Source organism: Porites lutea, chromosome 7, assembly GCF_958299795.1.
Source record: "Porites lutea chromosome 7, jaPorLute2.1, whole genome shotgun sequence".
Classification (NCBI taxonomy): domain Eukaryota; kingdom Metazoa; phylum Cnidaria; class Anthozoa; order Scleractinia; family Poritidae; genus Porites; species Porites lutea.
Window position 1 is genome coordinate 3031981 of NC_133207.1, and position 15958 is coordinate 3047938.

A 15958-nucleotide genomic window follows, 5' to 3' on the forward strand; every position below is an offset into this window, starting at 1 on the left:
CTAGATACCAAGAGACTATAAAGGGGACAGAGAGGCCATCCCCCATATACACCCTATTCCATAGGTAATTTGTCTCGAGTTATTTTTAACACCACAGATCTCGAGGGGGATTAAACAACAGCCAATCACATAGCGCGAATGTGTTCCGCGTGGATGACCCACGCTGAGAGCCACGCGTCCTTCACGAAATGACGCAGAACAAAATGGGGGAAGACGCGGAGAGCGATTTTGCTATTCCTTTTGTCGACGAAAACGACTACAGCGAGATTTCTGCTAAAGCTGTGTCAGCGAAACCGAAATTAAAAAAGAATCGCCCTTCCTCTCTTGTATAGAGCTAACAGTAGAGCAGGGAAATCCTTAACACACTGAATATTCTCTCAGGATCATTTATAATTTACAGTTTGAAGAGAGCAATTTCTGGTTTGATGTTTATTTTTTTCAGTCTTTATAGCGATTATTCCTACCCACCTACTTTGTCAACTGTAGGCGAACCCTCCTAAAGCTGAATTTCAAGGGACCATATTCAAGCTCAGAAAGAGAAATAAAATTTCGTCGTTGCTTATTTACGTCCTCCGTAAAACGCGAAATTAGGCATTTTCACGTCGTAGGCGTGCAAAAACGGGAAAGAAATGAACAAAAAAGTGTGTTGCACGTGCGAAGTTGTTTTTTTGCTAATTAAACCTATTGTTTTTTTGATGTTCTAGTTGTCGTCCGCGTCGTTGGATCTTAAACTCCCTAAATTGTACAAACGACCGGTTTCAATAGACCGGCGAAATTTCTCATTTTATTAAAGCACTGAGGTTACGACAACTTCGAGTTAAACTGATTTCACGGGTTGTCAAAGAGTCCAGCGATTCCTTTTTCCCAGGTGAGCGCCGACTCATTTCGCTTCAATATTCAGGAATGCTCTCGATCTTTTTACGCTTTCATTGCCTCTCGCCCGACATGTTTTGCACGGCGTTTGGTCATGCGAAACCTCCACGAAACATCCACGCCTCGCGCGAGGTAACTTTATCCCGATTCTAAAAATAACTCGAGACGAATTACCTATGGAATAGGGTGTATATGGGGGATGGCCTCTCTGTCCCCTTTATAGTCTCTTGCTAGATACTCTATTTGTTCATACCTGTCTATTCATTAATTTCCTATAAGTAATATTCCAGATCAAAATTATTGATTTCAATAACCTATTTCAGACTAAACTGCTCTAAAACCATTTTCTTTAAGGTATCACATGACCGTGTAGCCCATAAATGTATCACTATACACCACCCCTAACCCCCAAACTCACCCACCCTGCCCTCCAGGTGTTATTTTGGTATCTAGACACAACTGAACGATTGTATTAGTTTGTTCTGGAATTGTTTTCTTTTTTATCATGTATACGTGTAGTCATCTTGACCATGAAGCGTATAATTTATATTATTCTCTCTTAGTTAATAAATCCAATCATTGAGAAAAACACATGCAAATTCTCTGTCTAGTTCAGCCGTGTGACAAAAACGGAACGCTGGCTAACTTCACCTGATAGTCAACTTTTCTTCCTTCTATTTCAGAACTGAGTTGTGAAGCACGACCAAGGACGTTGAACTCGGAACTCTAGCTCTAAAAGAAACGTTGTCGCGTGAACGCGTGAAGAATTCCTTTTGTTTGACACAGAGAAAACTCTTTAGGTAAACTTATGCATGAGGTTACGTAATTACAGAAATCAGTAAACTAGCTTGAGACCCAGCGCTTAGCGCGAGATTATTATCTTTAAGATGGCAGAAAAGAGTAGTGAAAATTTTTTCATAAAACTATGTCGAATATGACTCGCGTTTGAATGCTAATTTGTTACTATTAGAAGTCAAGAGTGCGGGGAAATATCCTAAAAAAAAAACAAAAGTTCACCATTAAAACCAAAACAATGCAGTATCTAGTTGACAAGTTTCCAGCCACTTTCTCTTGTAAACACTTTTTAATGACTTTTTTTAAATTTCTTACCTGGGCAAGCAAATTTTCTGAATTTTGACGGAAAGATAGCACATATATCAACCTTGAAGCTGCCTAAAGATTTGCTGTTTTCTTGATGTATCTTTGAAATTATGAGAGTTGTTACCACAGGGTAGATTCAGGCCTCATTTTATGGCCAGCTGATTCAGATTCCGGCCATGAATTGTCAACATCTTTTCCTTGAGGGCGCCGTGTTAAATATCACTTTGACACCCATGATAACTTTTATATTACAATTAAAGCAGAAAGAGCTCATGGTTTTGAAAACTCGTGAAACATCTAACGAAATTAGCATGAAAAAGTAAAGGGCTGTCGGATTAACGGAAGCGAATGTACCCGATGGCGGGAAATAAAATAATACAAAGGCGATTACTGATTAAACCATATTTATTCCTTAAGTTTTCATTTCACATCTCTGTTTTCCTACGAATTTCGTGATTTAAACTATTTGTTACAATTAATAAGTAACCTTAGTGACAACAGGCCCTTCACAATAACAGTTTTTAATGGTGTTATTGTAATTTATCAGGATAAATAGAGATATTTATTGTATAATTTTTTATATTCTATTTAACTAATTCATTTCCCCAACACTTGTTTTGGAAATTTATGAAAAAGATTCAGAGATCCTTTGTAGCGTAGTCGAAATCGTCGCTAATATTTTGACTGCTGAAGCTCGAAAATTAGTTAATTCCAGCTTGTGGTTACAGCTTCCCTGATCAATTTCATATTTTATTTACAATCTGTAAAAAAATCACAGGGCGTCTCATGATATTACCATCATATGAAATCTTTGGTTAAACCCATATACAACCTGGTGCGTAGTGAAACGTTCAAACATTTGGAGCCAAAATATCACTCCCTTTTAATAAAGCTCACTGAAAACTATTTATGTCTGGTAGTATTTACCTTTCAAACCGACCAAAAACCTCAATTTGTTGGTCTGGACTGTCTATTTTCTTTTCTGAATAACTGGATTTATGAAACCTGGAAAGTCCCACGAGAAATCGGCCAGAAACTGGACAACATATTATGCAACGTAGTGTAACTAAGGTAGTGTTTTAATACTCAACAGGATCTTTTCAAGAGATTTAATTGAAAATTAAGGGCACCCTGCAAAGCGTTATAAACAATTCCCCAGAAAATCAAAACTTAAAATGAAAAAATAAAATCTGTGGAAAAAAAAAATCTAGACTTGAGCTCAGTAACGTGTGATTTGGAATATAGTTTTTAATTTTCAGGTAATTAAATATTTATACGCAGTACAGAGGTGAGGTACATGAATTGTCTGAATTCGATTTAGAAAAAAAAAATTATGGACAGCTTTTAAGAAGTTTAGAGTAAAATTGATCCAGAAAGACAATTGAGATGTGATTGTCGCAATACAGAATGGTTTAGACTCGATAAATAACGCTTCAAGCCATGTGAGTCCGTGTCCGACATTGTTGGATTTATTTATTTATTTATTGAATTTTTACTCAACTCGTACTAAATTGGGCACGCTGTAGAGATTTTCTACGCTAACCATGGGACTTTGAACGATAAGCTGTGTTTTTGCAGGATACTAGAGAGAAAAGACTGTCAAAGGTTGCCCAAGAGCCCCGTTCAGGCTACCGGTTTTCGTCAACTTATTCCACTTTCTCACTACCACATACATTCACTCGTTTGCATGTCTTAACTATGGAACCAACACCTCAGTCCAGGTAATCGAACTCTGCGGTCTAGATTCTTTGATTTCAGACACTAGTTATGTAAACCCCTATAAAAATAGATACACCGTTTCTTGCGATTTGTGATTTGATTATGAAGCAGTTTGAACATCAAGCGCTGATATTTTTCTTCACACCAGCGTAACATGTAACAGCTACCTTCTATTTACTCAAAAATGGAGCGATCTTACCTTTTAAAGCCTATCACGTCTTTTTGTTTAGTGAATCTGTTGAACGCAGCTTCATACTTTCAGATCCAACTTTGCAGAATAAAGTCTGACAAGTGCCTCCTCTGTTAATTGGAGACCTAGTGACTTCAAAGTATTCTTAACAATAGGATGATCCAAAGCTTTATGTTCACATTTATTTTAATGGTCTGGCTGGACAAACAGTCATATTCCTTACAGAGTCAGCCAATCAATAAGCATTGTCTTTACCTTTCTGTTTTTCGTTAATGGAGGGTCAAGATTATAGTATGCATTTAGAAAGCGTGACAATAACAAGACTTGGGCAAATGTGATTCACAGTCTTCACTAAGAAATATTTTCGACATGTAACGCTCCTTATAAACTAAACTTTTGGCAAAAAAAGTCTTGCTTTATGGCTAATTGCACACGTCAATTCGTTAATTGCGTGTGCTTAAATGCTTTATGCTTTTTGGTTTGAAAACAATGCCATTGTAATTGGAATTTTGATCCTTTTGTCATTAGTTCGCCAAAAGATAATTAAGTGAAAAATAACATCGCATGCGTAGTTTCTGAAAATGTCAAAGAAAGAATTAGTTAAACCATCTTCTTCTTAATGTGTTGATAGATTTTAAGTATTTATAAAGTGTTAATGAAGCGGTTTCTATCAGAAAATGTCATAAGGGATATTTCAAATACACATAGCTTTTATAAAACACTGGTGTGTTTTATTAAACCATGTTTTAAACCCCTCTTTTTACAACCTCGTTGCCAGAGCTTTTTCCGTAGAAAATGGAAGAGCTGCACCCGGAGACGAATCCCTTATAAGTCAGTGCTCGCTGCTTTACCTAATTTTTCTGTTCACTTTAGGGTTTTGTTTTTACTTTTTCATTGGATTCCCTCAAACTTTATTTGAATTTGCCATTGTTTTTGCTAATTTGGCTTACTAAAGGAGTTTAAGCAGGGACAACGACCACGATAGCGCAAAAAAAAAAGTCACCACGTGCAAGTGTGGTGATGCACGTGCAAGTCTGCACGTGCAGCCACTTTTTCGTACATCTTTGTGCACGTGCCTTCACTGTACCTCCTCCCTCGGGCTTCCTCGTCATATCTCCTTCTTCCCTTGACAATCTCCTTGGCAATTTTTGTTTCTAAAATAATCACTTAAGGAACTGAATAAACAAGGATATTTTTATTTTCATGTACAAATTCGAGTGGTCAGTAAAAGTTCCAATACTCTTTTTGGTATTTAGAAGCTTTTTAAAGGTCTATGCCCCTTCACAAAATGAGATGCAGATAAATAGAAATAGTAATTGTATCAAAAACCAAGTGAGCCGTATCAGCAATTCAGAACTTCTTAATATTCTTTGTCCAAAAGGTAGCGCTCAAGGACGGTGCTCTTTCGAGTTAGTATAGCATTTGTGCGCCTTTTACTTCGAACAGGCCACCTCCGAGTTGATCCGAGCATCTGTGTTAAAGTGAGGCTAAGTGGGAAGCCATTGGTATGCAAATGATGTTTAACAGGACAATTGCACGATGGCGATATTTGACTACAACTACCAGAATTCATTTCGGTTTTGCTTTGTTATTTTAATTTGTCAATCCCGCTGAGGATTAAAGAACAATAGCCTTAATTTGCACAAGAAAACAACAAACTCAAGGATTCTGGTAGTTGTAATGCAATTGAAACTCATTATCCCAAAAAAGGTATTGTGCTTAGCCTCGTTTTGAAAGGGAGGGTTCTTGGAACTCGGAAATGGCGCATTGAGACAAACGCTCGAATCAGTAACACTGTTGTAGTTATTTCTGTTAAGCGGTAATTCTAAGCAGAGATCCTACGTTGCAGGCTCGTGTCTGCCCATAAGTCATGAGTACTCAACTGGAATAGAATTTGAGTCCTCAGAGTTGCCTTCACTTTCAATAGGCTCAGGCACTCTAACGGCATTCTTTTGCTTTTGCTGGCTTTCGCTTTCATTACGGGAAAGAAAACTTTGGACTAACTGACGAAGGCGTTCCGAACTCCGCTTTTTTAAAAACGGAGGCCTTTTCATGGGTTCATTTTCTACTTCGAGGACAGATTCCTCTTTAATGTCTTCCATCTTTGCTGAACGACCTATTACTTTCTCTGGTTTTGTTTCTTGAAGCGTCGAGAACACGTTCATACGCCGGCCTCTCCGAGGCAAAGGAGGAGGCTCCTGGCTCGACTCCAAGTCTGGTTCATCTAAAGATTCACAAGCGACAGTGTTTGTATGGGCTTGAGCCAATGCATTAGCAAAGTTAGAGATTGCGTTGTTGATACTAGCTTCATGCATCGCAGAAAATAGGCTTTGTCTACGGCCTCTGGTCCGACTAGAAGGCACTATAGCTGGTGACTCTTCCAGCTTAGAAATTCTGTTCTCAATTGACGCTTCCTGCATGTGGGAAAACAGGCTTTGCCTTCTGCCCCTTCCCCTTGCTTGAAATGCCTGAAATGAAGGGGGGAACTCATCACCTTCATCGCTAGGAGAGGCCCTGGTTGTAGAATTTGCCTTTGTGACTACTGAAGCGACAGTAGTCTCAGCGCTAATATCACTTCTATCGATGACCCTATTTCTTTTCCGGAATTTCAACCAACACTGTTGTAGAGCTTGTAACACCAAAGAGCACGAAGAGGATTCAAATGCTTGGGACTGTGAATCAAATTCCGAGTAGATTTCATCCGCTGCCGACTTAACACGACTTCTCTTGGCGCTCACAGTGAAGATTAGAACGCAGGTAACGACCTCGCCTACGCGAAATAAAGTTTGTAGAGTCCACCAATGCCATGCGTCTACAAAGATTATGTCCGTATAAACACCAAATACACTCACCATAGTGTAGATCATAACACCGCAAATAAAGAAATTGGCTGCTGCAGAGGCGTAGATTAGGAAAATGTAAATCTTGTCCGCCTTAGCTTTCACTTGCTTGTGACTAAAAAGTTGCTTGTTCATTTTATAAGCGAGGCGGACGTAGCCAGCTCCAAGAGTTATGCCCCACACTGAGAAAAAGACTTGGCACATTAAAATCATGACTTTTGCTTCCATGTATGTAGACACTACTGTGTCGGAGACGATAACAAGAACGAAATGAATTGCGATGATTATCGAAATTGTCCTGAGCTTTTGGAATCTGGGTGGTGCTATAGATACTCTCGAGGTCTCTGTCAGGGCCAATATTATCAGAGAGTCCGAAGCCGTCAAACAAGGTCCTCCGATGGACCACAAAAGACGCATTACAAATATAGCACTTATTAAGTTACCTTGGTGATAAGGATCCAAAAACATAACAAAGGCTCTGGTTATACCGAACAGAAAAACCATGGCGTTCAAGCACACACTGACATGTTTGCCGCCCAAACCGTCGTAAATGTTTAACACGACGTAATATCCAGCATAAAAACCAATAAAGAGAAAAGCAGTCGCAAAAACATACACGTGAATATGCCAGGCCCATTTCCATTTTTTGAAGGCCTTTTTCCACTCAGGCCCAGGCTCGGGCCATGTTTCTGGTTCGGCTTGGGGCTCCGATGCCCCTTCTGATACTGTTTGGGGCTCTGTTGTTAGTTCTGACTCAGACTGTTGTTCATAAAGAGCCTCAGCTTGTGGGTGAGCTATGCTGTCTTGTTTAAAATGAGGTGTATCTGTAGCAAGGCTCTCAACCTCAAGTTGAAACTGGTTTTTGTCTTTGATAGATGCACTGTTTATTATGTGTGTAGTTCTTTTAGAAGCACTTGGCGTCACAATTATTGCAGAATGCGTAACACTTAAAGCAATAGGCTCTGAAAAAGAAATAAATCAGATTTAGTAGGCTCTAAGGACGAGGAAGTTAACTTCACCAGTTATTGACTTGGAAAATGGGGCGGGTTTTTCCGACCAACCATAAAGGGTTAAGCATTTCTTAACTAAATGCAATCACGGAATTTCTTTTGACGCCATTAACAACAATATAAAGACAAAATATAAGAAACTGAACATTTAAGGCCATTGAATCAGGCGTAAGTAGATAGCTAACTTACGCTACCGGTCTTTCTATAGTATGCTGAGAGTTCTGAGAGTTCTATAAAAGAATACAAAATTTCAAACAAAAAGGGGTGGCCGGGGCCCCCTCGGCCCACCCCTAAATCCACGCTTGGCAAAAGAGCTGTTTGAGAGACCATAGTGATTAAATAACTGCAAAAACCGTGGACGAAGATCCTGCTAGTTGTAAACGTTGGATCTCTCAAAAAGAGACCTAATCAGCCAAAATATAAAGAACCAAAAACGAGAAGTCCAAACACTACTGCAAAGCTGATTCAGAACAACGTGTATTGTTTTTTCATAACAATATTTCGGCTGGCCATACCAGACTTTTTCAGGTTTACAGATGTTACTGAACTTATGTTACAGTAGGAATCGCAAGATTATATATTATTAACCGCCAACTTTCAAAATTGGAAAAAAATTGACCGTCAGTTGTCAAAGCTACCTCCCCATTTATACTCTCTTTAAGGCACCTTCCGATATCAATCTTACACCCGGCCTAAGATTAATACTCAGATACGTCGAATGAAATGACATCAGCAGTAGTAACTGTCGGATGGTGCGGGACACGCAAACCACCTTCAATGCGGCGTAGTTTATGACGGTTAACTTTCTATTTGAGTTTATATTTGGAGCACATACCTTGTCCCGCCAAAGAAAACAAAGCTTCGTTTTTTAAATGCTTTCTTGATATTAACAGCTGCTTTCCCTGAGGTCTGGAATCCAGCCCGGATAATAAAAGTAGATTCTAAAAAATAACCAAAACAACCGCTTAATATAATGAATTTATATTTCTTTTCACGAGGCTCGCCCATCTCAATTTATGTTAAAAAAACTGAATATAGAATGTACGAGAAAAAAGAGAAAAAAAATGGCAGGTACAAAATCGCTAAGTCGATTACAGAGATAAATGTTATAGAGATGGTAAAATATAATAGGACTTGCCTGACAAAAAAAGAATTTTTTTCCGCAGAGATGTAATCGCCGTGATGGTGAAAGCAAGAGGGGATGAACGCGGGAAGGCATGCTCCTTTATACGAACACTCCCTTAGGGCGATAGAATTGATTGGCTCTTGAAAGAGAGGTTAGATTGATGTCAGTCGGAGCCATGTAGACCACAAAGGCATATTGTATCGACATAAATAACATTATGCCCTAACATAATGTTTGGTTTTCTTTTCCTGTAGTATTGTTAAAAAGCAAACGATTTCGTTCTGAATTCGCCATCGCTGTTTCTGGTGCAGCTAAACATACCGCCAAAAAACTATTTATCAAAAAAAAATTATCGAAGTCTCCTTGGCTGAAAGTCGGTTTACATGGGTGTATTTTAGTGCAAGTTTAGGAGCGATTTCAAATTGCAAGCGTAATTAAGGTAGCGGGGTTTTTGTGATTGGTCGCTGCTAGATGGTTGCTGTTCCGAACTTGTCCGAATATTTATAGGATTTATTGGCGCATTTTTGAGCTAGAGTAACCAAAACCTATATTGGGTCTTTTCTCTTGGTTAATAAGTGTTTACATCAGATGAGCCCTGCGGTTACGACTGAGTTTAAAAGATTGGAAAATCGCCATAAAATCGCCCGCGGAATTGCTGCAAAAGTCACACTTGAGGATGCCTCGATCCAAAAATTTGCATTTTACTTTTTCCTATGTGCTAATTTACTAACTGTGTTTCTTGAAAATTTAATTTCCCTTAGCTAATGAGCAATTTATCATGAATATTCAGTATGCATTGCCATGCGATTTGCAATAAAAACTGTAATTGTAATCGTAACTGTAACTTGTTTTTTTTAAAGACCACAAATTTCACGCGTCCTATGCGCCCATGCAATTTTGTGGGACAATATCCACACGATTCCCTTGTGTTAAAATTCATATTTGACCCCGAGGCTTGGGGGAATACACTGTAAAACGAAAGAAATATATCATTCATTATTGAGCCTCAAGATGATTTCTTTTGTTTTATTCCCTCAAGCCTCGCAGCCAAGTATGAATTTTAATATATCGGAATAGTTGTATAAAATAATTCGTTTACATTTATTTCCATGCACTATAGGTTCTTAAATACCATAAATATTATACTAGTCCCGTAAATATATGAGTCATCAGCCTTTGCCAATTTCTTTGGCGCCTTATTATCCCAAGAGGGAATGGTTTCTATAGAGAATTCAGTTAATGAACTTGGCAGCAAAAAAAGAAGAATTCAGTTGTTTATTGTGCATTATAACGAGGTGATTTTTCATTTTTCGTATTTGAATGAAGCCCCTAAATGAAACTTTTAACATCGAAGGAAGTCTGAACCATCTTCAATTGTCGAGAAAGGACTTTTAAAACGCTTCCTCTTAACAACGGTCTCGATTCAGTTAAAATTCGGTAATCGTTGAAGAATGGCAATCGCCTACTGAGCTTTTAAACAGGGTATTTTAACAAACCAGACTGTTGGCGTCATGGTAACCTCTCGTGTAATATATTATCCAAACTTAGTGCTAAAATTCTTTTTTATATTTTTTTCGGTTTTTGCTTTACCCATTTCACGTTTACTCTTTCCAAGGGAGACGATATTCCGGATACACCACAATTGCAACAAAAGTAAAAAATAGTGGTAGAATAAAAATGCATTAATATTTTATGTTAGTATATACACACTCAGTGATCTTGGTAATTCAAGCAATCTGATTGGTTAGCTATCTCGGACTATGACGTTATATTCACCGCGCTAGGCGGTGAATATAAAGCCGAGCAAAATCGCTGTCGTGAACTGGGTGTTTTGCCAAAGTTTCAAAGTAAAACCTGTTTGAAAATACACGAATATCCAAGTGCTGATGACTTTGAAGGCAAGAAAAGACTTCATGGTGTTTAAACAGCGTGATTTATTGTGAAGTGGTTTACTTTAGCTGACTTTTTGTACGCTCGAAGCTATGTTTACCACTACAGAGGAAAACGAGGTCGCTTTGTCACTGTTTTGTGATTTCGGGATTTTTTCGCAAGACCAATTTTGCCTATAAATAGAGGTTAATTTATGGAGAAGAGAGGAAGGCAAATATTTTCGAACATTGTACGTGCCAGCAAGTTAACAAGGCAAAGAACTTTGGAGATAAACAACGTTTACCTTGATCGCAGCCGCTGTTGACAGCATTTGCAAGAAGCGACGAAGAAAACTTTCTCATTCACGGTGAGTTGACAGAAACAAATAAAGCTCTAGATACTTTTCTTCTCAGAATTGGGTAGTAATTTAAATTTTCGGCGTTTTCTTTCAAACCGTTGATGCTAAAGCTTACAAAACTCGATACAAAAGGATTAAAACTATCATTTGCCATGTTTGAAGATACTGTAAAGATCTAACTTTTGCGCATCCACTGTTTACGGCTTCGTGTTCACGCATGAATTTTCACCCGTCAATCAAACTAATGGTTTTTTAATGGTTTCCTTTCTGATTCTGTTGAGATCACTTCGTGTGAATATACTAAAACAATTATTCACCTCAGGCTCAGTTAATATTGTTGAATAATCCCCTCGACTTCGTCTCGGGGATTATTCAACAATATTAACTTCGCCTTCGGCGAATAATTGTTAATTAGTATATACACACTCAGTGATCTTGGTAATTCAAGCAATCTGATTGGTTAGCTATCTCGGACTATGACGTTATATTCACCGCGCTAGGCGGTGAATATAAAGCCGAGCAAAATCGCTGTCGTGAACGAACTGGGTGTTTTGCCAAAGTTTCAAAGTAAAACCTGTTTGAAAATACACGAATATCCAAGTGCTGATGACTTTGAAGGCAAGAAAAGACTTCATGGTGCTTAAACAGCGTGATTTATTGTGAAGTGGTTTACTTTAGCTGACTTTTTGTACGCTCGAAGCTATGTTTACCACTACAGAGGAAAACGAGGTCGCTTTGTCACTGTTTTGTGATTTCGGGATTTTCTCGCAAGACCAATTTTGCCTATAAATAGAGGTTAATTTATGGAGAAGAGAGGAAGGCAAATATTTTCGAAAATTGTACGTGCCAGCAAGTTAACAAGGCAAAGAACTTTGGAGATAAACAACGCTTACCTTGATCGCAGCCGCTGTTGACAGCATTTGCAAGAAGCGACGAAGAAAACTTTCTCATTCACGGTGAGTTGACAGAAACAAATAAAGCTCTAGATACTTTTCTTCTCAGAATTGGGTAGTAATTTAAATTTTCGGCTTTTCTTTTAAACCGTTGATGCTAAAGCTTACAAAACTCGATACAAAAGGATTAAAACTATCATTTGCCATGTTTGAAGATACTGTAAAGATCTAACTTTTGCGCATCCACTGTTTACGGCTTCGTGTTCACGCATGAATTTTCACCCGTCAATCAAACTAATGGTTTTTTAATGGTTTCCTTTCTGATTCTGTTGAGATCACTTCGTGTGAATATACTAAAACAATTATTCACCTCAGGCTCAGTTAATATTGTTGAATAATCCCCTCGACTTCGTCTCGGGGATTATTCAACAATATCAACTTCGCCTTCGGCGAATAATTGTTAAATATTCTTTCCGAGTTCTTGCGCCATTGTTGTGGGTACAAGCCCACGCAGCTGAAGACGAGTGTGTCACGCATGGGGCGGGTAAACCTCATAACTCGAGCGGCAAATTCTTTTTGATGAGATCGCTTTGGTAGCTTAGACAAAACAAAACAAAAAAAAGCAATCTACCCAGGGAAACACTAGTTATACTTATTGATATGCTCTTCCAAGGAAAATTTGTAATGAGTCTTAAGGTTGACGGATTTACACAATGCGATTTGTTGGCCTGATCTGTTGGCCCACGTGAAAGCCATATTACAGACTACTGCATCGACTGCGTCGATGTTCTTGAGTAACTGTTCTAAATGCGAAAAACGCCGAAATATGAATTGGCGGATTATAGAATCTGTTGAACATATCTGTCCCAAATCGGGCGGACAAATCGTAGCTTGGCCTAACCAGGCTTTGTAATACTCGGTGAAGAAATAGTAATGTTTGTCTTCCGGAAAACAAGCCTTATGACTACATTTTTATAAGACGTCTTACGGTACGCGTATTGCAATCAATTTTCAAAGCTTGGAGGAGCTTTTACAGGTGTCCCTTGTTTAACAGTTAGAAACGGAGTCCTTCAATGCTGCTGTTATTAACTTGCAAAACATTCATAACTGCCTCAAAACATTCATTTTCGTACAATTATCAAAACTTTTTCTTCTCCAAAAAATATCGCTATGAAAGCACAGCTCTAGTTTTACGTGACCAGATAGACATCTGGCAATGGTAATTACACCGAGCCGGTTCATAATGCATCTCAGATATAATCAGTCAACACTTTTTGGGCAGCAAGGAACTATTATGATTATTAATGTCTTGTAAAATTGTCGCCTTCTTATTGCAAACGACTTTCCTTAGTTAGTTCTGTATGAACTGTCCCATATCGCGAAAATAAACATGTAGCCTGCAAAAATTTAGGGGTCGATTTTATTCCGGATATTTGAAAACGAGTCCAGTAAAACTGAGAAAATCGAAAAATAAATAAACAGACGAAGCAACAGTGAGTAGAGTTTGTTACTGGACTGCAATTGAATGTGCATCTTCAGTGTATAGATAACAAATGATTAAAGTGCAATGTAAGAACGAGAAACCTTACCATCACCACCACTGCGACCATTGTCACTAAAGTTATTTTGCGCCGTATTTCCAACATCATTGCCAAAGTTTTCGTTGACAAGAACCTTGAAAAAGATAACATAAACCTTAAGCTGGGTCAAAAATGACTTGAAATAATGGATGTTATGACATATGAGGTGTTTGCACTTTTTAATTAAACTTAAAATGGCTAAATTTAAACTGAGTAAACTTGAATAAAGGATCGCGAATGGCCAAAGATCGTAAATGCTCATTAACGTTTGAGGAAATAGACTTACCAGAAATGTCGTATCGCGGCAAATGAAAGTTTTTAAAAGTGTATTAGATCGATTTGTAAGAAGGCACACGCTAGCACAGTTGGTAAGTTGCTATTTAAGATTCTAATGTGATGCATCTGTTTGTACTATGTAGAGCACCAGATAATTTACATAATCTGCGTTCACAAGAGCCTCTGAGAAATCTTAAGAAATGCAGTTTGAAGATACGGCAAACGATTTGGATTAATTCTGTTTGCAGTCGTTGGTAAGCAGTTTCTACGTATAACACCACCAATACTTTAATGAGAGAGCCAAAAGCTGAGGCAAAGTTTTCTTTCTTTTCAGCTTAGGAAGTCTTCTATCTCATTAATTTTAACAAGTTAAAAAAAAAAGCTCACAAATGAAACTGTGACGTATGAAAACAATGGAGATGCCTTATTAAACTTTCTTATTCTTTTAAAACAATAGGATACATGTCTTATCGAATTTTTTTTATTCTTTTTAGAGGCGACTATTGGAAAGAAGTTATATTGACGAACCAAAAAAGACCAGAACTTCTTATTTATTGTTGACGTTCACTTTGTCTATTGATGGAATTGTCAAGCTTGTTCGAAAAAAAATAAAATTGAAGAGGTGGGAAGACAGCAACAGCCCAAATAATTTATGATATCTAAGCCAGCTGCCACAAATTTGTCACTGACATCAGTTATACTTGAGCCTTGACAATGACGAATATTAGCGTGGGCCCTCTTCTTCAAGCACTAAGAATGACACTAACGAGAATAATTTTTTTTTTACAAAAATCTTGACATTTTCCCAAATTCATATGTATATATATATTGACATATACAGCGAATTGTTTTAACCGAGGTGGATACAAGCACTGCCATATAATTTTATACAATTCCTCCCCCCATGGTAGGTTGACTTCTCCACAAAACTTTCATTTTGGTGGGTGCTTGGATCGACACTTTCTACAATGTTTTGGCAGATGAAGGATGTTGAGGAATATTGTTTTCGCTTAGTTTAAACATTTTCTGTTTGGACTGCTATTCCCTCCTGTGCCGCAGTTGTTGCCAAATTTAGATAACTCTATTATTTTTCATAACTCTAGTCTTACTATTGGAAAGCGGTTCTGCAAGTCAAGTCGTTCATGAACGTATTTTAGGGCCTGTTTACATGGAGTGGGGGACCCCGGTCTAGTGGGGTTGGTTTCTTTTGTTTTCACGCTCTGGGGGACACAAAACCAAAGAAACTTACCCCACTAGACCGGGGTCCCCCACTCCATGTAAACAGGCCCTTAAAATAGAGTAGAGCTAATTTGAATAGAAACTAAGCACTCTTTTCAAATAAAGCGTCAGACGGCCGACATCACGAGATAGATCGATCCGTTAACTACCTTATTTAAGACATTAAAGTGTAAAATGATCTAATCTGCAACGTAACTAGAAACTTCTAAAAACTTGACTAATGAGTTTAACTTACAGCGGCATTATTATCTAATAATCAAATGATGGATTCTATCAAGCGTCTCTTTTCTGTCTATTTAGTCATTTAGATTAAAAAAGGAAGGTTAAATGAATGTGCTAGAAGGCTTAAGAACGTAGGCGTTTCTGTGCATAAAACAGCTGAAGAAACGAGATTGCATGCAAGGGCAAAATCTTTGGCAGGCGTATAGGGGAATGTGGACCAGGATTTTCCCCACCCCACCCCCGTCTGCCTCGCGGGGAACCCCATATGTGCGCCACTTATTTCTCATAAAGGTTCCCTGTGTCTTCATTGCTTAGATACTACCTTTCTCTAATAATTAACAGAATCTTATAGCCCTGGCTTAAAAAATTGACAGGATATTAGCAACAGAGCAGAAAACTAAATTAGCTCAAATGCTTTTTAACTTTTTTTGCGAAAAGATTACTTGCATGTCTTCACAGGGGAAGGGTTAAAGTTTGCTTAAAAGAGAAATCATTGCCTTATATTGCTGGTTAAAGGTACTCTTGACAATTAAATTTCGGATGGGCGAGTGCCACTGGGACGTTGGAACCGCAGTCCATGCTCGAAGACTAATTATGTTCAGCTGTACTTTGCTATTATATCAGACTGGACATCCAAAATCCCTACCATTTCTCAAACTATG

The 15958-nt window shown here is 38.2% G+C and overlaps 1 protein-coding gene across 1 annotated transcript; it reads right to left on the minus strand.

Moving 5' to 3' along the window:
* Window positions 1-5564: 5564 nt before the first annotated feature.
* On the minus strand, window positions 5565-9036 carry LOC140943492 (uncharacterized). The gene is made up of 3 exons (XM_073392585.1): window positions 8965-9036; window positions 8569-8674; window positions 5565-7685 (listed from the first exon to the last, which is right to left on the minus strand). The coding sequence occupies exons 1-3, from the start codon at window positions 9034-9036 to the stop codon at window positions 5752-5754; spliced, it is 2112 nt and encodes a 703-aa protein (XP_073248686.1). The 3' UTR covers window positions 5565-5751.
* Window positions 9037-15958: the final 6922 nt, after the last annotated feature.